Genomic DNA, 26,800 nt, shown 5'->3' on the forward strand with positions numbered 1-26,800 from the left:
CCGATGCACTGAGAAGTCAGCCAGCTCTATTTTATCCATGTCATCGTTCAGCCATGTCTCTTTGAAACATAAGATATTACAGTTTTTAATGTCCCATTGGTAGGATAGTTTTAATAGTAGATCGTCCAGTTTGTTTTCCAATGATTGCACGTTAGCAAGAAGAACGGATGGCAGTGGAAGAGGAGGAGAGAGAGATGTGGAGGAGAGAGATGATGAAGAGAAAGATGGGAGCAGAGAGAGATGGAAGAGGAGGAGAGAGAGGAAGAGGAGGAGAGAGAGAGACGGAAAGAGGAGAGACAGAAAGAGGAGAGAGAGAGAGGAGGAGGAGGAGGTTAGAGAGAGGTGAAAGAAGGAGAGAGATGAAGAGCGAAATGGGAGGCGAGAGAGAAGAGCGAGATGGGAGGTGAGAGAGAAATGGGAGCTGAGGAGAGAGCGAGAAGATAGATGAGACGAGAGAGAGATGGGAGGGGAGAGAGATGAGGAGGAGGAGAGGGAGAGGAGATAGCAAGAAAGATGGGAAGGAAGGAGAGAGGGAGAGGAGAGGAGAGAAAGGAGAGATGAAAGATGAGAGATGAAGAGAAATATAGGAGGGGAGAGAGATGGGAGGATAGAGAGAGGAGAGGAGAGAGAGAGAGATGAGAGGGAGAAGAGAGTGTTGGGAAGTGAGAGGGAGGAAGAGGAGGGGAGAGATGGGAGGCAAGGAGAGAGAGATGGGAGGAAGAGGATGAGAGCGATGGGAGGGGAGGAGAGTGAGGATAGAGAGAAGAGAAAGATGGGAAGGGAGAGAGATGGGAGGGGAGGAAGAGGAGGAGAGAGATGGGAGAGTGAAGAGAGAGAGGATAGAGAGGAGAGGAGAGAGAGATGAGAGGAGAGGTTGCCGCCATGTTGAATGTTCTTCCTTCAGGACTGACGGTCACACACACATACACACAAGCCTAAGGCTCAGATGACTCATAATAGACTCCCACAACAGAGAAAGAGATAGAGAGGGGAAGAGAGAGAGAGGGGGGGGGGGCAGTTTAACTGAGCCTGATGCTAACTGGTTAGCCAGTTGAAAAGAGCCTGATGCTAACTGGTTAGCTAGTTGAAAAGAGCCTGATGCTAACTGGTTAGCCAGTTGAAAAGAGCCTGATGCTAACTGGTTAGCTAGTTGAAAAGAGCCTGATGCTAACTGGTTAGCTAGTTGAAAAGAGCCTGATGCTAACTGGTTAGCTAGTTGAAAAGAGCCTGATGCTAACTGGTTAGCCAGTTGAAAAGAGCCTGATGCTAACTGGTTAGCTAGTTGAAAAGTGCCTGATGCTAACTGGTTAGCTAGTTGAAAAGTGCCTGATGCTAACTGGTTAGCCAGTTGAAAAGAGCCTGATGCTAACTGGTTAGCTAGTTGAAAAGAGCCTGATGCTAACTGGTTAGCTAGTTGAAAAGAGCCTGATGCTAACTGGTTAGCTAGTTGAAAAGAGCCTGATGCTAACTGGTTAGCTAGTTGAAAAGAGCCTGATGCTAACTGGTTAGCTAGTTGAAAAGTGCCTGATGCTAACTGGTTAGCCAGTTGAAAAGAGCCTGATGCTAACTGGTTAGCTAGTTGAAAAGAGCCTGATGCTAACTGGTTAGCTAGTTGAAAAGAGCCTGATGCTAACTGGTTAGCCAGTTGAATAGAGAGTCTGTTGTAGCTGTTTATATACACTGCTCAAATAAATAAAGGGAACACTAAAATAACACATCCTAGATCTGAATGAATGAAATATTCTTATTAAATACATTTTTCTTTACATAGTTGAATGTGCTGACAACAAAATCGCACAAAAATTATCAATGGAAATCAAATTTATCAACCCATGGAGGTCTGGATTTGGAGTCACACTCAAAATTAAAGTGGAAAACCACACTACAGGCTGATCCAACTTTGATGTAATGTCCTTAAAACAAGTCAAAATGAGGCTCGGTAGTGTGTGTGTGGCCTCCACGTGCCTGTATGACCTCCCTACAACGCCTGGGCATGCTCCTGAGGAGGTGGCGGATGGTCTCCTGAGGGATCTCCTCCCAGACCTGGACTAAAGCATCCACCAACCCCTGGACAGTCTGTGGTGCAACGTGACGTTGGTGGATGGAGCGAGACATGATGTCCCAGATGTGCTCAATTGGATTCAGGTCTGGGGAATGGTCGGGGCAGTCCATAGCATCAATGCCTTCCTCTTACAAGAACTGCTGACACACTCCAGCCACATGAGGTCCAGCATTGTCTTGTATTAGGAGGAACCCAGGACCAACTGCACCAGCATATGGTCTCACAAGGGGTCTGAGGATCTCATCTCGGTACATAATGGCAGTCAGGCTACCTCTGGCGAGCACATGGAGGGCTGTGCGGCCCCCCAAAGAAATGCCACCCCACACCATGACTGACCCACTGCCAAACCGGTCATGCTGGAGGATGTAGCAGGCAGCAGAACGTTCTCCACGGCGTCTCCAGACTCTGTCATGTCTGTCACATGTGCTCAGTGTGAATCTGCTTTCATCTGTGAAGAGCACAGGGCGCCAGTGGCGAATTTGACCATCTTGGTGTTCTCTGGCAAATGCCAAACGTCCTGCACAGTGTTGGGCTGTAAGCACAACCCCCCACCTGTGGACGTCGGACCCTCATCCCACCCTCATGGAGTCTGTTTCTGACCGTTTGAGCAGACACATGCACATTTGTGGCCTGCTGGAGGTCATTTTGCAGGGCACTGGCAGTGCTCCTCCTGCTCCTCCTTGCACAAAGGCGGAGGTAGCGGTCCTGCTGCTGGGTTGTTACCCTCCTACGGCCTCCTCCACGTCTCCTGATGTACTGGCCTGTCTCCTGGTAGCGCCTCCATGCTCTGGACACTACGCTGACAGACACAGCAAACCTTCTTGCCACAGCTCGCATTGATGTTCCATCCTGGATGAGCTGCACTACCTGAGCCACTTGTGTGGGTTGTAGACTCCGTCTCATGCTACCACTAGAGTGAAAGCACCGCCAGCATTCAAAAGTGACCAAAACATCAGCCAGGAAGCATAGGAACTGAGAAGTGGTCTGTGGTCACCACCTGCAGAACCACTCCTTTATTGGGGGTGTCTTGCTAATTGCCTATAATTTCCACCTGTTGTCTATTCCATTTGCACAACAGCATGTGAAATGTATTGTCAATCAGTGTTGCTTCCTAAGTGGACAGTTTGATTTCACAGAAGTGTGATTGACTTGGAGTTACATTGTGTTGTTTAAGTGTTCCCTTTATTTTTTTGAGCAGTGTATATATGTAGTTAGTAGCATCAATAGTTTGTTAGCTGGTTGAATGAACGCTTGAGAGACCAGACACACACATATTTTGTTGAACACTTTTCAGTCACGACTTCACAAGAGAGCCATTTGAATGTAAATATATATTTTTTTTATCGAAATGCAGAAGGCAGAAATGCGACCTTTCATGTGCCTTAATAACAAACTTGTATGCCGTCTGTAAATACAAATATAATTTTTAAATGACGAGGCTTGTTGGTTTAGCCACAGAAAAAGGCAGCCCAAACAGTTCATATATTGTGATGACATTTTTGTTGGTTTTGGACTTCGATTTTTTCCACACAACAGTTTGTACACGCCCCTTCTTCTGTGATTGGTCAACAGATTCTGCACCAAACATCTTAGTTAGATCTCCTCAGCAACAACATCAAAGACAGATCGATTCTGACTATGTGGAGGAAGTGTATACTGGCTACGGCGTCTCAAAATGGACAAACAGTACTATACATGTTTTTTTTTCAAGCGAAAGCAGTAGCGAGCTCTTTGGTCGGTTCTTTAGAAACACACTTGTTTTTTGGTTTTTGAATTGTGCTCCTCTCGTGTGTGTGTGGGCGTGTGTGTGGGCGTGTGTGTGTGTGCGGGTGTGTGTGTGGGTGTGTGTGTGTGTGCGGGTGTGTGTGTGTGTGTGGGGTGTGTGTGTGTGGGTGTGTGTGTGTGTGTGTGTGCGGGTGTGTGTGTGTGTGTGGGTGTGTGGGTGTGTGGGTGTGTGTGTGTGTGTGTGGGTGTGTGTGTGTGTGTGTGTGGGGGGGGTGTGAGTAAGTGAGATGGGAGACAGAAAGCGTTTACAGCCCCTCCCCACATCATCAGCAGTATGTAGGTTACAGAGAGAGAAGGAGGAGGAGAGGACAGGAGGAGACGAGAGGAAGAGACGAGAGGGAGAAAGGGAGGTGGGGAGAGGAGGGAGAAAGGGAGGTGGGGAGAGAGGGAGAAAGGGAGGTGGAAGAGAGGGAGAAAGGGAGGTGAGGAGAGAGAGGGAGGTGGGGAGAGAGGAGGGAGAAAGGGAGGTAGGGAGAGAGAGGGAGGTGGGGAGAGAGGGAGAAAGGGGGGTAGGGAGAGAGAGGGAGAAAGGGAGGTGAGGAAAATGGAGATAGAGGGGATGGTGAGAGAGAGGTAGAGGTACAGAAATGGAAGGAGGGAAAACAGGAAAAGGGAGAGGGAGAGGGAAACAGGGAGAGAGAAACAGAGGGAGAGAAACAGGGAGAGAGAAACAGAGGGAGAGAAACAGGGAGAGAGAAACAGAGGGAGAGAGAAACAGGGGGAGAGAAACAGAGGGAGAGAAACGGGGAGAGAGAAACGGGGAGAGAGAAACGGGGAGAGAGAAACAGAGGGAGAGAAACAGAGGGAGAGAAACGGGGAGAGAGAAACGGGGAGAGAGAAACAGAGGGAGAGAAACAGAGGGAGAGAAACAGAGGGAGAGAAACAGAGGGAGAGAAACAGGGGAGAGACACAGGGGAGGGAGAGGGAGAGGGAGAGAAACAGGGGAGAGAAACAGAGGGAGAGAAACAGGGGAGAGAAACAGAGGGAGAGAAACAGGGGAGAGAAACAGAGGGAGAGAAACAGAGGGAGAGAAACAGAGGGAGAGAAACAGGGGAGAGAAACAGGGGGAGAGAAACAGAGGGAGAGAGAAACAGGGGAGAGAAACAGAGGGAGAGAAACAGGGGAGAGAAACAGGGGGAGGGAGAGGGAGAGAGAAACAGGGGAGAGAAACAGGGGGAGAGAAACAGAGGGAGAGAAACAGGGGAGAGAAACAGAGGGAGAGAAACAGGGGGAGAGAAACAGAGGGAGAGAAACAGAGGGAGAGAAACAGAGGGAGAGAAACAGAGGGAGAGAAACAGGGGGAGGAGAGAGGGAGAGAGAAACAGGGGAGAGAAACAGAGAGGGAGAGAAACAGAGGGAGAGAAACAGAGGGAGAGAAACAGGGGAGAGAAACAGGGGAGGGAGAGGGAGAGAGAAACAGGGGGAGAGAAACAGAGGGAGAGAAACAGGGGGAGAGAAACAGAGGGAGAGAAACAGGGGAGAGAAACAGAGGGAGAGAAACAGAGGGAGAGAAACAGAGGGAGAGAAACAGAGGGAGAGAAACAGGGGGAGAGAAACAGGGGGAGGGAGAGGGAGAGAGAAACAGGGGGAGAGAAACAGAGGGAGAGAAACAGGGGGAGAGAAACAGAGGGAGAGAAACAGGGGAGAGAAACAGAGGGAGAGAAACAGAGGGAGAGAAACAGAGGGAGAGAAACAGAGGGAGAGAAACAGGGGAGAGAAACAGGGGGAGAGAAACAGAGGGAGAGAGAAACAGGGGGAGAGAAACAGAGGGAGAGAAACAGGGGAGAGAAACAGGGGGAGAGAGAAACAGAGGGAGAGAAACAGGGGGAGAGAAACGGGGAGAGAGAAACAGAGGGAGAGAAACAGGGAGAGAGAAACAGAGGGAGAGAAACAGAGGGAGAGAAACAGGGGGAGAGAAACAGAGGGAGAGAAACAGGGAGAGAGAAACAGAGGGAGAGAGAAACAGGGGGAGAGAAACAGGGGGAGAGAAACAGAGGGAGAGAAACAGGGAGAGAGAAACAGAGGGAGAGAGAAACAGAGGGAGAGAAACAGAGGGAGAGAAACAGAGGGAGAGAAACAGAGGGAGAGAAACAGGGAGAGAGAAACAGAGGGAGAGAAACGGGGAGAGAGAAACAGAGGGAGAGAAACAGAGGGAGAGAAACAGAGGGAGAGAAACAGGGAGTGAGAAACAGAGGGAGAGAAACGGGGAGAGAGAAACAGAGGGAGAGAAACAGAGGGAGAGAAACAGAGGGAGAGAAACAGAGGGAGAGAAACAGAGGGAGAGAAACAGAGGGAGAGAGAGACAGAGGGAGAGAAACAGAGGGAGAGAAACAGGGAGAGAGAAACAGAGGGAGAGAGAGACAGAGGGAGAGAAACAGAGGGAGAGAAACAGGGAGAGAGAAACAGGGAGAGAGAAACAGAGGGAGAGAGAGACAGAGGGAGAGAAACAGAGGGAGGGAGAGGGAGAGAAACAGAGGGAGAGAAACAGAGGGAGAGAAACAGAGGGAGGGAGAGGGAGAGAAACAGAGGGAGAGAAACAGGGAGAGAAACAGGGAGAGAGAAACAGAGGGAGAGAAACAGGGAGAGAGAAACAGAGGGAGAGAAACAGAGGGAGAGAAACAGAGGGAGAGAAACAGGGGGAGGGAGAGGGAGAGAAACAGAGGGAGAGAAACGGGGAGAGAGAAACAGGGAGAGAAACAGGGAGAGAGAAACAGGGAGAGAGAAACAGAGGGAGAGAAACAGAGGGAGAGAAACAGGGAGAGAGAAACAGAGGGAGAGAAACAGGGGGAGAGAAACGGAGAGAGAAACAGAGGAAGAGAAACAGGGGGAGAGAAACAGGGGAGAGAAACAGAGGGAGAGAAACAGAGGGAGAGAAACAGAGGGAGAGAAACAGGGGGAGAGAAACAGGGGGAGAGAAACAGGGGAGAGAAACAGGGGAGGGAGAGGGAGAGAAACAGGGAGAGAGAAACAGGGAGAGAAACAGGGGGAGAGAAACAGAGGGAGAGAAACAGAGGGAGAGAGAAACAGAGGGAGAGAAACAGAGGGAGAGAAACAGAGGGAGAGAGAAACGGGGAGAGAGAAACAGAGGGAGAGAGAAACAGGGGGAGAGAAACAGGGAGAGAAACAGAGGGAGAGAGAAACAGAGGGAGAGAGAAACGGGGAGAGAAACAGAGGGAGAGAGAAACGGGGAGAGAGAAACAGAGGGAGAGAGAAACAGGGGGAGAGAAACAGGGAGAGAAACAGAGGGAGAGAGAAACAGAGGGAGAGAGAAACGGGGAGAGAAACAGAGGGAGAGAGAAACGGGGAGAGAGAAACAGAGGGAGAGAGAAACAGGGGGAGAGAAACAGGGAGAGAAACAGAGGGAGAGAGAAACGGGGAGAGAGAAACAGGGAGAGAAACAGGGAGAGAAACAGAGGGAGAGAAACGGGGAGAGAGAAACAGGGAGAGAAACGGGGAGAGAGAAACAGAGGGAGAGAAACGGGGAGAGAGAAACAGGGAGAGAAACAGAGGGAGAGAGAAACAGGGAGAGAAACAGGGAGAGAAACAGGGAGAGAAACAGGGAGAGAAACGGGGAGAGAAACAGAGGGAGAGAGAAACAGGGAGAGAAACAGGGAGAGAAACAGGGAGAGAAACAGGGAGAGAAACGGGGAGAGAGAAACAGGGAGAGAAACAGGGAGAGAAACAGGGAGAGAAACAGGGAGAGAAACAGAGGGAGAGAGAAACAGGGAGAGAAACAGGGAGAGAAACAGGGAGAGAAACAGGGAGAGAAACGGGGAGAGAGAAACAGGGAGAGAAACAGAGGGAGAGAGAAACAGGGAGAGAAACGGGGAGAGAGAAACAGAGGGAGAGAAACGGGGAGAGAGAAACAGGGAGAGAAACAGAGGGAGAGAAACGGGGAGAGAGAAACAGGGAGAGAGAAACAGAGGGAGAGAGAAACAGGGAGAGAGAAACAGAGGGAGAAAGAAACAGAGGGAGAGAGAAACAGAGGGAGAGAGAAACAGAGGGAGAGAAACAGAGGGAGAGAAACAGGGAGAGAGAAACAGAGGGAGAGAAACAGAGGGAGAGAGAAACAGAGGGAGAGAAACAGAGGGAGAGAGAAACAGGGGGAGAGAAACAGAGGGAGAGAAACAGAGGGAGAGAGAAACAGAGGGAGAGAAACAGGGAGAGAGAAACAGGGAGAGAGAAACAGAGGGAGAGAAACAGAGGGAGAGAAACAGAGAGAGAAACAGGGAGAGAGAAACAGAGGGAGAGAAACAGAGGGAGAGAGAAACAGAGGGAGAGAGAAACAGAGGGAGAGAAACAGAGGGAGAGAGAAACAGAGGGAGAGAAACAGGGAGAGAGAAACAGAGGGAGAGAGAAACAGAGGGAGAGAAACAGAGAGAGAAACAGAGGGAGAGAAACAGAGGGAGAGAGAAACAGAGGGAGAGAAACAGAGAGAGAAACAGGGAGAGAGAAACAGAGGGAGAGAGAAACAGAGGGAGAGAAACAGAGGGAGAGAGAGAAACAGAGGGAGAGAGAAACAGAGGGAGAGAAACAGGGAGAGAGAGAAACAGAGGGAGAGAAACAGAGGGAGAGAGAAACAGAGGGAGAGAAACAGAGGGAGAGAAACAGGGAGAGAAACAGAGGGAGAGAAACAGTAGAGAGAGAAACGGGGAGAGAGAAACGGGCAGGGAGAAACGGGGAGAGAGAAACAGAGGGAGAGAAACAGAGGGAGAGAAACAGAGGGAGAGAGAAACAGAGGGAGAGAAACAGGGAGAGAGAAACGGGGAGAGAGAAACGGGGAGAGAGAAACAGAGGGAGAGAAACAGGGAGAGAGAAACGGGGAGAGAGAAACAGAGGGAGAGAAACAGAGGGAGAGAAACAGAGGGAGAGAGAGAAACAGAGGGAGAGAGAGAAACAGAGGGAGAGAGAGAAACAGAGGGAGAGAAACAGAGGGAGAGAAACAGGGAGAGAGAAACGGGGAGAGAGAAACAGAGGGAGAGAAACGGGGAGAGAGAAACGGGGAGAGAGAAACAGAGGGAGAGAAACAGAGGGAGAGAAACAGAGGGAGAGAAACAGGGAGAAAGAAACGGGGAGAGAGAAACAGAGGGAGAGAAACAGAGGGAGAGAAACAGAGGGAGAGAAACAGAGGGGGAGAGAAACAGAGGGGGAGAGAAACAGAGGGAGAGAGAAACAGAGGGAGAGAAACGGAGGGAGAGAAACGGAGGGAGAGAAACAGGGAGAGAGAAACGGGGAGAGAGAAACAGAGGGAGAGAAACGGGGAGAGAGAAACAGAGGGAGAGAAACAGGGAGAGAGAAACGGGGAGAGAGAAACAGAGGGAGAGAAACAGAGGGAGAGAGAAAAAGAGGGAGAGAAACAGGGAGAGAGAAACAGAGGGAGAGAAACAGAGGGAGAGAAACGGGGAGAGAGAAACAGAGGGAGAGAAACAGGGGGAGGGAGAGGGAGAGAAACAGGGAGAGAAACAGAGGGAGAGAAACGGGGAGAGAAACGAGGAGAGAGAAACAGATGGAGAGAGAAACGGGGAGAGAGAAACAGAGGGAGAGAAACTGGGAGAGAGAAACAGAGGGAGAGAAACAGAGAGAGAAACAGAGGGAGAGAAACAGGGAGAGAGAAACGAGGAGAGAGAAACAGAGGGAGAGAAACAGGGAGAGAGAAACGGGGAGAGAGAAACAGAGGGAGAGAAACAGGGGGAGAGAAACAGAGGGAGAGAAACAGAGGGAGAGAGAAACAGAGGGAGAGAGAAACAGAGGGAGAGAGAAACAGAGGGAGAGAAACAGGGGGAGAGAAACGGGGAGAGAGAAACAGAGGGAGAGAAACAGAGGGAGAGAAACAGGGGGAGAGAAACAGGGGGAGAGAAACAGGGAGAGAGAAACAGGGGGAGAGAGAAACAGAGGGAGAGAAACAGGGAGAGAGAAACAGAGGGAGGGAGAGGGAGAGAGAAACAGAGGGAGAGAAACGGGGAGAGAAACAGGGGGAGGGAGAGGGAGAGAAACAGGGGGAGAGAAACGGGGAGAGAGAAACAGAGGGAGAGAAACAGAGGGAGAGAAACAGAGGGAGAGAAACAGAGGGAGAGAAACAGAGGGAGAGAAACGGGGAGAGAGAAACAGAGGGAGAGAAACAGAGGGAGAGAGAAACAGAGGGAGAGAGAAACAGGGGGAGAGAGAAACAGAGGGAGAGAAACAGAGGGAGAGAGAAACAGAGGGAGAGAGAAACAGAGGGAGAGAGAAACAGGGGGAGAGAGAAACAGAGGGAGAGAAACAGAGGGAGAGAGAAACAGGGGGAGAGAAACAGAGGGAGAGAAACAGGGGGAGAGAAACAGAGGGAGAGAAACAGAGGGAGAGAGAAACAGAGGGAGAGAAACAGGGAGAGAGAAACAGGGAGAGAGAAACAGAGGGAGAGAAACAGAGGGAGAGAAACAGAGAGAGAAACAGGGAGAGAGAAACAGAGGGAGAGAAACAGAGGGAGAGAGAAACAGAGGGAGAGAGAAACAGAGGGAGAGAAACAGAGGGAGAGAGAAACAGAGGGAGAGAAACAGGGAGAGAGAAACAGAGGGAGAGAGAAACAGAGGGAGAGAAACAGAGAGAGAAACAGAGGGAGAGAAACAGAGGGAGAGAGAAACAGAGGGAGAGAAACAGAGAGAGAAACAGGGAGAGAGAAACAGAGGGAGAGAGAAACAGAGGGAGAGAAACAGAGGGAGAGAGAAACAGAGGGAGAGAGAAACAGAGGGAGAGAAACAGGGAGAGAGAGAAACAGAGGGAGAGAAACAGAGGGAGAGAGAAACAGAGGGAGAGAAACAGAGGGAGAGAAACAGGGAGAGAAACAGAGGGAGAGAAACAGTAGAGAGAGAAACGGGGAGAGAGAAACGGGGAGGGAGAAACGGGGAGAGAGAAACAGAGGGAGAGAAACAGAGGGAGAGAAACAGAGGGAGAGAGAAACAGAGGGAGAGAAACAGGGAGAGAGAAACGGGGAGAGAGAAACGGGGAGAGAGAAACAGAGGGAGAGAAACAGGGAGAGAGAAACGGGGAGAGAGAAACAGAGGGAGAGAAACAGAGGGAGAGAAACAGAGGGAGAGAGAGAAACAGAGGGAGAGAGAGAAACAGAGGGAGAGAAACAGAGGGAGAGAAACAGGGAGAGAGAAACGGGGAGAGAGAAACAGAGGGAGAGAAACGGGGAGAGAGAAACGGGGAGAGAGAAACAGAGGGAGAGAAACAGAGGGAGAGAAACAGAGGGAGAGAAACAGAGGAGAAAGAAACAGAGGGAGAGAGAAACAGAGGGAGAGAAACAGAGGGAGAGAAACAGAGGGAGAGAAACAGAGGGAGAGAAACAGAGAGGAGAGAAACAGAGGGGGAGAGAAACAGAGGGAGAGAGAAACAGAGAGAGAAAGAGAGGGAGAGAAACAGGAGGGAGAGAAACAGGGAGAGAGAAACGGGGAGAGAGAAACAGAGGGAGAGAAACGGGGAGAGAGAAACAGAGGGAGAGAAACAGGGAGAGAGAAACGGGGAGAGAGAAACAGAGGGAGAGAAACAGAGGGAGAGAGAAAAAGAGGGAGAGAAACAGGGAGAGAGAAACAGAGGAGGGAGAGAGAAACAGAGGGAGAGAAACAGGGAGAGAGAAACAGAGGGGAGAGAAACAGGGGGAGGAGAGGGAGAGAAACAGGGAGAGAAACAGAGGGAGAGAGAAAGGGGGAGAGAAACAGAGAGAGAGAGAAACAGATGGAGAGAGAAACGGGGAGAGAGAAACAGAGGGAGAGAAACTGGGAGAGAGAAACAGAGGGAGAGAAACAGAGAGAGAAACAGAGGGAGAGAAACAGGGAGAGAGAAACGAGGAGAGAGAAACAGAGGGAGAGAAACAGGGAGAGAGAAACGGGGAGAGAGAAACAGAGGGAGAGAAACAGGGGGAGAGAAACAGAGGGAGAGAAACAGAGGGAGAGAGAAACAGAGGGAGAGAGAAACAGAGGGAGAGAGAAACAGAGGGAGAGAAACAGGGGGAGAGAAAGGGGAGAGAGAAACAGAGAGGAGAGAAACAGAGAGAGAGAAACAGGGGAGAGAAACAGGGGAGAGAAAAAGGGAGAGAGAAACAGGGGAGAGAGAGAAACAGAGGAGAGAAACAGGGGAGAGAGAAACAGAGGGAGGGAAACAGGGAGAAGAGAAACAGAGGAGAGAGAAACAGGGGAGAGAAACAGGGAGAGAAACAGGGGGAGGGAGAGGGAGAGAAACAGGGAGAGAAACAGAGAGGGAGAGAGAAACAGAGGGAGAGAAACAGAGGGAGAGAAACAGAGGGAGAGAAACAGAGGGAGAGAAACAGAGGGAGAGAAACAGAGGGAGAGAAACAGGGAGAGAGAAACAGAGGGAGAGAAACAGAGGGAGAGAGAAACAGAGGGAGAGAGAAACAGAGGGAGAGAAACAGAGGAGAGAAACAGGGGAGAGAGAGAAACAGAGAGAGGGAGAGAGAAACAGAGGGAGAGAGAAACAGGAGAGGAGAGAGAAACAGAGGGAGAGAAACAGAGAGAGAGAGAAACAGGGGAGAGAAACAGAGAGAGAGAAACAGAGGGAGAGAGAAACAGAGGGAGAGAAACAGAGAGAGAGAAACAGGGAGAGAGAAACAGAGGGAGAGAAACAGAGGGAGAGAAACAGAGAGAGAAACAGGAGAGAGAAACAGAGGGAGAGAAACAGAGGGAGAGAGAAACAGAGGGAGAGAGAAACAGAGAGAGAGAGAAACAGAGGGAGAGAAACAGGGAGAGAGAAACAGAGAGGAGAGAGAAACAGAGGGAGAGAAACAGAGAGAGAAACAGAGGGAGAGAAACAGAGGGAGAGAGAAACAGAGGGAGAGAAACAGAGAGAGAAACAGGGAGAGAGAAACAGAGGGAGAGAGAAACAGAGGGAGAGAAACAGAGGGAGAGAGAAACAGAGGGAGAGAGAAACAGAGGGAGAGAGAAACAGAGGGAGAGAAACAGGGAGAGAGAGAAACAGAGGGAGAGAAACAGAGGGAGAGAGAAACAGAGGGAGAGAAACAGAGGGAGAGAAACAGGGAGAGAAACAGAGGGAGAGAAACAGTAGAGAGAGAAACGGGGGAGAGAGAAACGGGAGAGGAGAGAGAGAGAAACAGAGAGAGAGAGAACAGAGGGAGAGAAACAGAGGGAGAGAGAAACAGAGGGAGAGAAACAGGGAGAGAGAAACGGGGAGAGAGAAACGGGGAGAGAGAAACAGAGGGAGAGAAACAGGGAGAGAGAAACAGGGGAGAGAGAAACAGAGGGAGAGAAACAGAGGGAGAGAAACAGAGAGAGAGAGAGAAACAGAGGGAGAGAGAGAAACAGAGGGAGAGAGAGAAACAGAGGGAGAGAAACAGAGGAGAGAGAAACAGGGAGAGAGAAAAGGGAGAGAGAGAGAACAGAAACAGAGGGAGAGAGAAACGGGAGAGAGAAACGGGAGAGAGAGAAACAGAGGGAGAGAAACAGAGGGAGAGAAACAGAGGGAGAGAAACAGGGAGAGAGAAACAGGGAGAGAGAGAAACAGAGGGAGAGAGAAACAGAGGACAGAGAGAAACAGAGGGGGAGAGAAACAGAGGGGAGAGAGAAACAGAGGGAGAGAGAAACAGAGGGAGAGAAACAGAGGGAGAGAAACGGAGGGAGAGAAACAGGGAGAGAGAAACAGGGGAGAGAGAAACAGAGGGAGAGAAACAGGGGAGAGAGAAACAGAGGGAGAGAAACAGGAGAGAGAAACGGGAGAGAGAAACAGAGGGAGAGAAACAGAGAGAGAGAGAAAGAGAGGAGAGAAACAGAGAGAGAGAAACAGAGGGAGAGAAACAGAGGGAGAGAAACAGGGGAGAGAGAAACAGAGGGAGAGAAACAGGGGAGGGAGAGGGAGAGAAAAAGAGGGAGAGAAACAGAGGGAGAGAGAGAAACGGGAGAGAAACAGAGAGAGAGAGAAACAGAGAGAAACAGAGAGAAACGGGGGAGAGAGAAACAGAGGGAGAGAAACTGGGAGAGAGAAACAGAGGGAGAGAAACAGAGAGAGAAACAGAGGGAGAGAAACAGGGAGAGAGAAAGGGAGGAGAGAGAAACAGAGGGAGAGAAACAGGGAGAGAGAAAGAGGAGAGAGAAACAGAGGGAGAGAAACAGAGGAGAGAGAAACAGAGGGAGAGAAACAGAGGGAGAGAGAAACAGAGGAGAGAGAAACAGAGGGAGAGAAACAGGGGAGAGAAACAGGGGAGAGAAACAGAGGGAGAGAAACAGAGGGAGAGAAACAGGGGGAGAGAAACAGGGGAGAGAAACAGGGAGAGAGAAACAGGGGGAGAGAGAAACAGAGGGAGAGAAACAGAGAGAGAAACAGAGGGAGAGAGAAACAGAGAGAGAAACAGAGGGAGAGAAACAGAGGGAGAGAAACAGGGGGAGGGAGAGGGAGAGAAACAGGGGGAGAGAAACGGGGAGAGAGAAACAGAGGGAGAGAAACAGAGGGAGAGAAACAGAGGGAGAGAAACAGAGGGAGAGAAACAGAGGGAGAGAAACAGAGGGAGAGAAACGGGGAGAGAGAAACAGAGGGAGAGAAACAGAGGGAGAGAGAAACAGAGGGAGAGAGAAACAGGGGGAGAGAGAAACAGAGGGAGAGAAACAGAGGGAGAGAGAAACAGAGGGAGAGAGAAACAGAGGGAGAGAGAAACAGGGGAGAGAGAAACAGAGGGAGAGAAACAGAGGGAGAGAAACAGAGGAGAAACAGAGAGAGAAACAGGGAGAGAGAAAACAGGGGAGAGAAACAGAGGAGAGAAACAGAGGGAGAGAAACAGGGGAGAGAGAAACAGAGGGAGAGAAACAGAGGGAGAGAGAAACAGGGGGAGAGAGAAACAGAGGGAGAGAAACAGAGGGAGAGAGAAACAGAGGGAGAGAAACAGAGAGAGAAACAGGGAGAGAGAAACAGAGGGAGAGAAACAGAGGGAGAGAGAAACAGAGGGAGAGAAACAGAGGGAGAGAGAAACAGAGGGAGAGAGAAACAGAGGGAGAGAGAAACAGAGGGAGAGAAACAGGGAGAGAGAGAAACAGAGGGAGAGAAACAGAGGGAGAGAGAAACAGAGGGAGAGAAACAGGGAGAGAAACAGAGGGAGAGAAACAGGGAGAGCGAAACAGTAGAGAGAGAAACGGGGAGAGAGAAACGGGGAGAGAGAAACAGAGGGAGAGAAACAGGGAGAGAGAAACAGGGAGAGAGAAACGGGGAGAGAGAAACAGAGGGAGAGAAACAGAGGGAGAGAAACAGAGGGAGAGAAACAGAGGGAGAGAAACAGGGAGAGAGAGAAACAGAGGGAGAGAAACAGAGGGAGAGAAACAGGGAGAGAAACAGGGGGAGAGAAACGGGGAGAGAGAAACAGAGGGAGAGAAACAGGGAGAGAAACAGAGGGAGAGAAACGGGGAGAGAGAAACGGGGAGAGAGAAACGGGGAGAGAGAAACAGAGGGAGAGAAACAGGGAGAGAGAAACAGAAACAGAGGAGAGAAACAGAGGGAGAGAAACAGAGGGAGAGAAACAGAGGGAGAGAAACAGAGGGAGAGAGAAACAGAGGGAGAGAAACAGGGAGAGAGAAACGGGGAGAGAGAAACGGGGAGAGAGAAACAGAGGGAGAGAAACAGGGAGAGAGAAACAGAGGGAGAGAAACAGAGGGAGAGAAACAGAGGGAGAGAGAGAAACAGAGGGAGAGAGAGAAACAGAGGGAGAGAAACAGGGAGAGAGAAACGGGGAGAGAGAAACAGAGGGAGAGAAACGGGGAGAGAGAAACGGGGAGAGAGAAACAGAGGGAGAGAAACAGAGGGAGAGAAACAGAGGGAGAGAAACAGGGAGAAAGAAACGGGGAGAGAGAAACAGAGGGAGAGAAACAGAGGGAGAGAAACAGAGGGAGAGAAACAGAGGGGGAGAGAAACAGAGGGGGAGAGAAACAGAGGGAGAGAGAAACAGAGGGAGAGAAACAGAGGGAGAGAAACAGGGAGAGAGAAACGGGGAGAGAGAAACAGAGGGAGAGAAACGGGGAGAGAGAAACAGAGGGAGAGAAACAGGGAGAGAGAAACGGGGAGAGAGAAACAGAGGGAGAGAAACAGAGGGAGAGAGAAAAAGAGGGAGAGAAACAGGGAGAGAGAAACGGGGAGAGAGAAACAGAGGGAGAGAAACAGAGGGAGAGAAATGGGGAGAGAGAAACAGAGGGAGAGAAACAGGGGGAGGGAGAGGGAGAGAAACAGGGAGAGAAACAGAGGGAGAGAAACGGGGAGAGAAACGAGGAGAGAGAAACAGAGGGAGAGAAACAGGGAGAGAGAAACGGGGAGAGAGAAACAGAGGGAGAGAAACTGGGAGAGAGAAACAGAGGGAGAGAAACAGAGGGAGAGAAACAGAGGGAGAGAAACAGGGAGAGAGAAACGAGGAGAGAGAAACAGAGGGAGAGAAACAGGGAGAGAGAAACAGAGGGAGAGAAACAGGGGGAGAGAAACAGAGGGAGAGAGAAACAGAGGGAGAGAAACAGAGGGAGAGAAACAGAGGGAGAGAAACAGAGGGAGAGAGAAACAGAGGGAGAGAGAAACAGAGGGAGAGAGAAACAGAGGGAGAGAAACAGGGGGAGAGAAACGGGGAGAGAGAAACAGAGGGAGAGAAACAGAGGGAGAGAAACAGGGGGAGAGAAACAGGGGGAGAGAAACAGGGAGAGAGAAACAGAGGGAGAGAAACGGGGAGAGAAACAGGGGAGAGAAACAGGGGGAAGGAGAGGGAGAGAAACAGGGGAGAGAAACAGGGGAGAGAGAAACAGAGGGAGAGAAACAGAGGGAGAGAAACAGAGGGAGAGAAACGGGGAGAGAGAAACAGAGGGAGAGAAACAGAGGGAGAGAGAAACAGAGGGAGAGAGAAACAGGGGGAGAGAGAAACAGAGGGAGAGAAACAGGGGGAGAGAAACAGGGAGAGAGAAACAGAGGGAGAGAAACAGGGAGAGAGAAACAGAGGGAAAGAAACGGGGAGAGAGAAACAGAGGGAGAGAAACAGAGGGAGAGAAACGGGGAGAGAGAAACAGAGGGAGAGAAACAGGGGGAGAGAGAAACAGAGGGAGAGAAACAGGGGGAGAGAAACAGGGGGAGAGAAACAGGGAGAGAGAAACAGGGAGAGAGAAACAGAGGGAGGGAGAGGGAGAGAGAAACAGAGGGAGGGAGAGGGAGAGAGAAACAGAAGGAGAGAAACAGAGGGAGAGAAACAGAGGGAGAGAAACAGGGGGAGGGAGAGGGAGAGAGAAACAGAGGGAGAGAAACAGAGGGAGAGAGAGACAGAGGGAGAGAAACAGAGGGAGAGAAACAGAGGGAGAGAAACAGGGGGAGAGAAACAGGGGGAGAGAAACAGGGAGAGAGAAACAGGGAGAGAGAAACAGAGGGAGGGAGAGGGAGAGAGAAACAGAGGGAGGGAGAGGGAGAGAGAAACAGAAGGAGAGAAACAGAGGGAGAGAAACAGAGGGAGAGAAACAGGGGGAGAGAAACAGGGGGAGGGAGAGGGAGAGAGAAACAGAGGGAGAGAAACAGAGGGAGAGAGAGACAGAGGGAGAGAAACAGAGGGAGAGAAACAGAGGGAGAGAAACAGGGGGAGAGAAACAGGGGGAGGGAGAGGGAGAGAGAAACAGAGGGAGAGAAACAGAGGGAGAGAGAGACAGAGGGAGAGAAACAGAGGGAGAGAACCAGGGGGAGAGAAACAGGGGGAGAGAAACAGGGGGAGAGAGAAGGAATGAACAGCCTTGGGTATATTCTAGTGGTTCTGACATGTAATGAACTGTTATGGTCAGTCTAGCTGTATGGAGAAGGTACTGCTCTGTTTCAGCTGGTTTGGTCAGTCTAGCTGTCTGGAGGAGGTACTGCTCTGTTTCAGCTGTATAGAGGAGAAGGTACTGCTCTGTTTCAGCTGTATAGAGGAGAAGGTACTGCTCTGTTTCAGCTGGTATGGTCAGTCTAGCTGTCTGGAGGAGAAGGTACTGCTCTGTTTCAGCTGTTATGGTCAGTCTAGCTGTATGGAGAAGGTACTGCTCTGTTTCAGCTGGTATGGTCAGTCTAGCTGTATGGAGGAGAAGGTACTGCTCTGTTTCAGCTGTATAGAGGAGAAGGTACTGCTCTGTTTCAGCTGTATAGAGGAGAAGGTACTGCTCTGTTTCAGCTGGTATGGTCAGTCTAGCTGTCTGGAGGAGAAGGTACTGCTCTGTTTCAGCTGTTATGGTCAGTCTAGCTGTATGGAGAAGGTACTGCTCTGTTTCAGCTGGTATGGTCAGTCTAGCTGTCTGGAGAAGGTACTGCTCTGTTTCAGCTGGTATGGTCAGTCTAGCTGTATGGAGAAGGTACTGTCTCTGTTTCAGCTGGTATGGTCAGTCTAGCTGTATGGAGGAGAAGGTACTGCTCTGTTTCAGCTGTTATGGTCAGTCTAGCTGTATGGAGAAGGTACTGCTCTGGTTCAGCTGTTATGGTCAGTCTAGCTGTCTGGAGGAGGTACTGCTCTGGTTCAGCTGTTATGGTCAGTCTAGCTGTATGGAGAAGGTACTGCTCTGTTTCAGCTGGTATGGTCAGTCTAGCTGTCTGGAGGATAAGGTACTGCTCTGTTTCAGCTGTATGGAGAAGGTACTGCTTTGTTTCAGCTGTTATGGTAAGTCTAGCTGTCTGGAGAAGGTACTGCTCTGTTTCAGCTGTCTGGAGAAGGTACTGCTCTGTTTCAGCTGTTATGGTCCGTCTAGCTGTCTGGAGAAGGTACTGCTCTGTTTCAGCTGTCTGGAGAAGGTACTGCTCTGTTTCAGCTGTTATGGTCAGTCTAGCTGTATGGAGGAGAAGGTACTGCTCTGTTTCAGCTGGTATGGTCAGTCTAGCTGTATGGAGGAGAAGGTACTGCTCTGTTTCAGCTGGTATGGTCAGTCTAGCTGTATGGAGAAGGTACTGCTCTGTTTCAGCTGTTATGGTCAGTCTAGCTGTATGGAGAAGGTACTGCTCTGTTTCAGCTGTTATGGTCAGTCTAGCTGTATGGAGAAGGTACTGCTCTGTTTCAGCTGTTATGGTCAGTCTAGCTGTATGGAGGAGAAGGTACTGCTCTGTTTCAGCTGGTTTGGTCAGTCTAGCTGTATGGAGGAGGCACTGCTCTGTTTCAGCTGGTATGGTCAGTCTAGCTGTATGGAGAAGGTACTGCTCTGTTTCAGCTGGTATGGTCAGTCTAGCTGTATGGAGAAGGTACTGCTCTGTTTCAGCTGGTATGGTCAGTCTAGCTGTCTGGAGGAGAAGGTACTGCTCTGTTTCAGCTGGTATGGTCAGTCTAGCTGTATGGAGGAGAAGGTACTGCTCTGTTTCAGCTGGTATGGTCAGTCTAGCTGTATGGAGAAGGTACTGCTCTGTTTCAGCTGGTATGGTCAGTCTAGATGTATGGAGGAGAAGGTACTGCTTTGTTTCAGCTGTTATGGTCAGTCTAGCTGTATGGAGAAGGTACTGCTCTGTTTCAGCTGGTATGGTCAGTCTAGCTGTATGGAGAAGGTACTGCTCTGTTTCAGCTGGTATGGTCAGTCTAGCTGTATGGAGAAGGTACTGCTCTGTTTCAGCTGGTATGGTCAGTCTAGCTGTATGGAGGAGAATGTACTGCTCTCTTTCAGCTGTTATGGTCAGTCTAGCTGTATGGAGGAGAAGGTACTGCTCTGTTTCAGCTGGTATGGTCAGTCTAGCTGTATGGAGAAGGTACTGCTCTGTTTCAGCTGGTATGGTCAGTCTAGCTGTATGGAGAAGGTACTGCTCTGTTTCAGCTGTTATGGTCAGTCTAGCTGTATGGAGGAGAAGGTACTGCTCTGTTTCAGCTGGTATGGTCAGTCTAGCTGTCTGGAGAAGGTACTGCTCTGTTTCAGCTGGTATGGTCAGTCTAGCTGTATGGAGAAGAAGGTAGTGCTCAGCTGATGGTGTGTGTTTGTGTGTGTTCCAGGTCTGATCCTGCTGTTCTACCTGGTGTTCTATATATTCCTTGGTGGAATGTTCGTCCTGACCATGTACGTGATGCTGCTAACACTGGACGACTATAAACCTACCTACCAGGACCGCCTTGTTACCCCAGGTACAGACACACCTACCAGGACCTCCTCGTTACCCCAGGTACAGACACACCTACCAGGACCGCCTTGTTACCCCAGGTACAGACACACCTACCAGGACCTCCTCGTTACCCCAGGTACAGACAAACACCTACCAGGACCGACTCGTTACCCCAGGTACAGACACACCTACTAGTATCGCCTCGTTACCTCAGGTACAGACACACCTACCAGAACGTCTCGTTACCCCAGGTACAGACACACCTACCAGGACCTCCTCGTTACCCCAGGTACAGACACACCTACCAGGACCACCTCGTTACCCCAGGTACAGACACACACCTACCAGGACCAACTCGTTACCCCAGGTACAGACACACATACCAGGACCTCCTCGTTACCCCATGTACAGACACACTTACCAGGACCTCCTCGTTACCCCAGGTACAGACACACCTACCAGGACCACCTCGTTACCCCAGGTACAGACACACACCTAACAGGACCTCCTCGTTACCCCAGGTACAGACACACCTACCAGGACCACCTTGTTACCCCAGGTACAGACACACCTACCAGGACCACCTCGTTACCCCAGGTACAGACACACACCTAACAGGACCTCCTCGTTACCCCAGGTACAGACACACCTACCAGGACCTCCTGGTTACCCCAGGTACAGACACACCTACCAGGACCACCTCGTTACCCCAGGTACAGACACACACCTACCAGGACCAACTCGTTACCCCAGGTACAGACACAACTACCAGGACCTCCTCGTTACCCCAGGTACAGACACACTTACCAGGATCTCCTCGTTACCCCAGGTACAGACACACCTACCAGGACCACCTCGTTACCCCAGGTACAGACACACACCTACCAGGACCAACTCGTTACCCCAGGTACAGACACACCTACCAGGACCACCTCGTTACCCCAGGTACAGACACACACCTACCAGGACCAACTCGTTACCCCAGGTACAGACACACCTACCAGGACCTCCTTGTTACCCCAGGTACAGACACACTTACCAGGACCTCCTCGTTACCCCAGGTACAGACACACCTACCAGGACCACCTCGTTACCCCAGGTACAGACACACACCTACCAGGACCACCTCGTTACCCCAGGTACAGACACACCTACCAGGACCTCCTCGTTACCCCAGGTACAGACACACCTACCAGGACCTCCTCGTTACCCCAGGTACAGACACACCTACCAGGACCACCTCGTTACCCCAGGTACAGACACACCTAACAGGACCTCCTCGTTACCCCAGGTACAGACACACCTAGCAGGACCACCTCGTTACCCCAGGTACAGACACACCTACCAGGACCTCCTCGTTACCCCAGGTACAGACACACCTACCAGGACCTCCTCGTTACCCCAGGTACAGACACACCTACCAGGACCTCCTTGTTACCCCAGGTACAGACACACCTACCAGGACCACCTCGTTACCCCAGGTACAGACACACCTAACAGGACCTCCTCGTTACCCCAGGTACAGACACACCTACCAGGACCTCCTCGTTACCCCAGGTACAGACACACCTACCAGGACCTCCTCGTTACCCCAGGTACAGACACACCTACCAGGACCTCCTCGTTACCCCAGGTACAGACACACCTACCAGGACCTCCTCGTTACCCCAGGTACAGACACACCTACCAGGACCTCCTCGTTACCCCAGGTACAGACACACCTACCAGGACCTCCTCGTTACCCCAGGTACAGACACACCTACCAGGACCTCCTAGCTACCCCAGGTACAGACACACCTACCAGGACCTCCTCGTTACCCCAGGTACAGACACACCCCAGGTACAGACACACCTACCAGGACCTCCTCGTTACCCCAGGTACAGACACACCCCAGGTACAGACACACCTACCAGGACCTCCTCGTTACCCCAGGTACAGACACACCCTAATCTCTTACCCTCTCTGTTGTACTGTAGGTATGATGATCCGTCCACGGGGCGAGGCCATGGAGATCCTCTACAACACCAAGGACACAGAGAGCTTTGACATCTATGCCCAGACGCTGAACAACTTCCTCGATTGTAAGCCGTTAATAAACAAACAACATAACATTAATGACATCACACGTCCTCAGACCTCAGTTTCCACCGTGTGCCGTGTTTTCCACCAGTACATAGAGTAGGCAACCAAAACCAGTACATAGAGTAGCCAACCAAAACCAGTACATAGAGTAGCCAACCAAAACCAGTACATAGAGTAGCCAACCAAAACCAGTACATAGAGTAGCCAACCAAAACCAGTACATAGAGTAGCTAACCAAAACCAGTACATAGAGTAGCTAACCAAAACCAGTACATAGAGTAGCTAACCAAAACCAGTACATAGAGTAGCTAACCAAAACCAGTACATAGAGTAGGCAACCAAAACCAGTACATAGAGTAGCCAACCAAAACCAGTACATAGAGTAGCCAACCAAAACCAGTACATAGAGTAGCCAACCAAAACCAGTACATAGAGTAGCCAACCAAAACCAGTACATAGAGTAGCTAACCAAAACCAGTACATAGAGTAGCTAACCAAAACCAGTACATAGAGTAGGCAACCAAAACCAGTACATAGAGTAGCCAACCAAAACCAGTACATAGAGTAGGCAACCAAAACCAGTACATAGAGTAGCCAACCAAAACCAGTACATAGAGTAGCCAACCAAAACCAGTACATAGAGTAGCCAACCAAAACCAGTACATAGAGTAGCCAACCAAAACCAGTACATAGAGTAGCCAACCAAAACCAGTACATAGAGTAGCCAACCAAAACCAGTACATAGAGTAGCCAGCCAACCAAATAGAAAGAGTAGCCAGCCAACCAAATAGAAAGAGTAGCCAGCCAAGCTACTGGGTAAAAAAACAATTGGTGGCCTTTGGTACATTCAACTGCCTTGATTTCAACTCAAATATAAAATTGATTGAATACTTTATCAAGTTTACCTCCCAAGTTGGAAAAATGTGTTGTGGTATTGTGTAGAATGACATGACTTTACAATTTAAATTACTGCAAATGTCGAAATTCAGTGTATTGTTAGTTGTTTTGAATATTGTCTAGACCTATATGATCTGGGGTATTTTCTGAGTAAGAGAACCTTTTTGAACATTTAACCTGTCTTCTCGAGGTTAAAGTCTTTTGTCAATGTATTTTATTCTAACAGAAAATAAAGTAAAGAGGCCTAGCAACAGGCTGTTGTTTAGTTGTGTTTTTGAAGTGATCACCAAGCTATAGGTTTGTTTTGTTAGCTGTGATCACCTAGCAACAGGGTGTTGTTTAGCTGTGATCACCTAGCAACAGGCTGTTTAGCTGTGATCACCAAGCAAGAGGCTGTTGTTTAGCTGTGATCACCTAGCAAGAGGCTATTGTTTAGCTGTGATCACCTAGCAAGAGGCTATTGTTTAGCTGTGATCACCTAGCAACAGGCTGTTGTTTAGCTGTGATCACCAAGCTAGAAGCTTTTCTTCAGCTTTGATCACCTAGCAACATGCTGTTGTTTAATTGTGTTTTTGTAGTGATCACCTAGCAACATGCTGTTGTTTAATTGTGTTTTTGTAGTGGTCACCAAGCAAGAGGCTGTTGTTTAGCTGTGATCACCTAGCAAGATGCTGTTGTTTAGCTGTGATCACCTAGCAACAGGCTGTTGTTTAGCTGTGATCACCTAGCAAGAGGCTGTTGTTTAGCTTTGATAACCTAGCAACAGGCTGTTGTTTAGCTGTGTTTTTGTAGTGATCACCAAGCAACAGACTGTTGTTTAGTTGTGATCACCTAGCAACAGGCTGTTGTTTAGCTGTGATCACCAAGTTAGTGGGTTTTCTTTAGCTGTGATCACCTAGCAACAGGCTGTGGTTTAGCTGTGTTTTTGTAGTGAACACCAAGCAAGAGGCTGTTGTTTAGCTGTGATCACCTAGCAACAGGCTGTGGTTTAGCTGTGTTTTTGTAGTGATCATCAAGCAAGAGGCTGTCATTTAGCTGTGATCACCTAGCAACAGGCCGTTGTTCAGCTGTGATCACCTAGCAACAGGCCGTTGTTCAGCTGTGATCACCTAGCAACAGGCTGTTGTTTAGCTGTGATCACCAAGCAAGAGGCTGTTGTTTAGCTGTGATCACCTAGCAAGAGGCTATTGTTTAGCTGTGATCACCTAGCAAGAGGCTATTGTTTAGCTGTGATCACCTAGCAACAGGCTGTTGTTTAGCTGTGATCACCAAGCTAGAAGCTTTTCTTTAGCTTTGATCACCTAGCAACAGGCTGTTGTTTAGCTGTGTTTTTGTAGTGATCACCTAGCAACAGGCTGTGGTTTAGCTGTGTTTTTGTAGTGAACACCAAGCAAGAGGCTGTTGTTTAGCTATGTTTTTGTAGTGATCATCAAGCAAGAGGCTGTCATTTAGCTGTGATCACCTAGCAATAGGCCGTTGTTTAGCTGTGATCACCAAGCAACAGGCTGTTGTTTAGCTGTGATCACCTATCACGATGCTGTTGTTTAGCTGTGATCACCAAGCTAGAAGCTTTTCTTTAGCTGTGATCACCTAGCAACAGGTTGTTGTTTAATTGTGTTTTTGTAGTGATCACCTAGCAACATGCTGTTGTTTAGCTGTGTTTTTGTAGTGATCACCAAGCAAGAGGCTGTTGTTTAGCTGTGATCACCTATCAAGAGGCTGTTGTTTAGCTGTGATCACCTAGCAAGAGGCTGTTGTTTAGCTGTGTTTTTGTAGTGATCATCAAGCAAGAGGCTGTCATTTAGCTATGATTACCAAGCAAGAGGCTGTTGTTTAGCAGTGTTTTTGTAGTGATCACAAAGCAAGAGGCTGTCATTTAGCTATGATTACCAAGCAAGAGGCTGTTGTTTAGCTGTGTTTTTGTAGTGATCACCTAGCAACATGCTGTTGTTTAGCTGTGTTTTTGTAGTGATCACCAAGCAAGAGGCTGTTGTTTAGCTGTGATCACCTATCAAGAGGCCGTTGTTTAGCTGTGATCACCTAGCAACATGCTGTTGTTTAACTGTGATCACCAAGCAAGACGCTGTTGTTTAGCTGTGTTTTTGTAGTGATCACCAAGCAAGAGGCTGTTGTTTAGCTGTGATCACCTAGCAAGAGGCTATTGTTTAGCTGTGATCACCTAGCAAGAGGCTATTGTTTAGCTGTGATCACCTAGCAACAGGCTGTTGTTTAGCTGTGATCACCAAGCTAGAAGCTTTTCTTCAGCTTTGATCACCTAGCAACATGCTGTTGTTTAATTGTGTTTTTGTAGTGATCACCTAGCAACATGCTGTTGTTTAATTGTGTTTTTGTAGTGGTCACCAAGCAAGAGGCTGTTGTTTAGCTGTGATCACCTAGCAAGATGCTGTTGTTTAGCTGTGATCACCTAGCAACAGGCTGTTGTTTAGCTGTGATCACCTAGCAAGAGGCTGTTGTTTAGCTTTGATAACCTAGCAACAGGCTGTTGTTTAGCTGTGTTTTTGTAGTGATCACCAAGCAACAGACTGTTGTTTAGTTGTGATCACCTAGCAACAGGCTGTTGTTTAGCTGTGATCACCAAGTTAGTGGGTTTTCTTTAGCTGTGATCACCTAGCAACAGGCTGTGGTTTAGCTGTGTTTTTGTAGTGAACACCAAGCAAGAGGCTGTTGTTTAGCTGTGATCACCTAGCAACAGGCTGTGGTTTAGCTGTGTTTTTGTAGTGATCATCAAGCAAGAGGCTGTCATTTAGCTGTGATCACCTAGCAACAGGCCGTTGTTCAGCTGTGATCACCTAGTAACAGGCCGTTGTTCAGCTGTGATCACCTAGCAACAGGCTGTTGTTTAGCTGTGATCACCAAGCAAGAGGCTGTTGTTTAGCTGTGATCACCTAGCAAGAGGCTATTGTTTAGCTGTGATCACCTAGCAAGAGGCTATTGTTTAGCTGTGATCACCTAGCAACAGGCTGTTGTTTAGCTGTGATCACCAAGCTAGAAGCTTTTCTTTAGCTTTGATCACCTAGCAACAGGCTGTTGTTTAGCTGTGTTTTTGTAGTGATCACCTAGCAACAGGCTGTGGTTTAGCTGTGTTTTTGTAGTGAACACCAAGCAAGAGGCTGTTGTTTAGCTATGTTTTTGTAGTGATCATCAAGCAAGAGGCTGTCATTTAGCTGTGATCACCTAGCAATAGGCCGTTGTTTAGCTGTGATCACCAAGCAACAGGCTGTTGTTTAGCTGTGATCACCTATCACGATGCTGTTGTTTAGCTGTGATCACCAAGCTAGAAGCTTTTCTTTAGCTGTGATCACCTAGCAACAGGTTGTTGTTTAATTGTGTTTTTGTAGTGATCACCTAGCAACATGCTGTTGTTTAGCTGTGTTTTTGTAGTGATCACCAAGCAAGAGGCTGTTGTTTAGCTGTGATCACCTATCAAGAGGCTGTTGTTTAGCTGTGATCACCTAGCAAGAGGCTGTTGTTTAGCTGTGTTTTTGTAGTGATCATCAAGCAAGAGGCTGTCATTTAGCTATGATTACCAAGCAAGAGGCTGTTGTTTAGCAGTGTTTTTGTAGTGATCACAAAGCAAGAGGCTGTCATTTAGCTATGATTACCAAGCAAGAGGCTGTTGTTTAGCTGTGTTTTTGTAGTGATCACCTAGCAACATGCTGTTGTTTAGCTGTGTTTTTGTAGTGATCACCAAGCAAGAGGCTGTTGTTTAGCTGTGATCACCTATCAAGAGGCCGTTGTTTAGCTGTGATCACCTAGCAACATGCTGTTGTTTAACTGTGATCACCAAGCAAGACGCTGTTGTTTAGCTGTGTTTTTGTAGTGATCACCAAGCAAGAGGCTGTTGTTTAGCTGTGATCACCTAGCAAGAGGCTATTGTTTAGCTGTGATCACCTAGCAAGAGGCTATTGTTTAGC

General features: G+C 49.3%; 1 protein-coding gene across 2 annotated transcripts in view; it reads left to right on the forward strand.

Annotated features, from left to right (window-relative positions):
- Window positions 1-26,800, forward strand: part of atp1b2a (ATPase Na+/K+ transporting subunit beta 2a) — a 121,788-nt gene that overhangs the window by 25,961 nt on the left and 69,027 nt on the right. For both annotated transcript variants that reach the window (XM_065025100.1, XM_065025101.1), the window contains exons 2-3: window positions 19,779-19,907; window positions 21,863-21,967. In XM_065025100.1, coding sequence (XP_064881172.1) covers window positions 19,779-19,907; window positions 21,863-21,967 — 234 coding nt within the window. The remainder of the gene's footprint in view (window positions 1-19,778; window positions 19,908-21,862; window positions 21,968-26,800) is intronic.

Source organism: Oncorhynchus nerka, linkage group LG12 (genome assembly GCF_034236695.1).
Source record: "Oncorhynchus nerka isolate Pitt River linkage group LG12, Oner_Uvic_2.0, whole genome shotgun sequence".
In the NCBI taxonomy this organism is placed as follows: Eukaryota; Metazoa; Chordata; class Actinopteri; order Salmoniformes; family Salmonidae; genus Oncorhynchus; species Oncorhynchus nerka.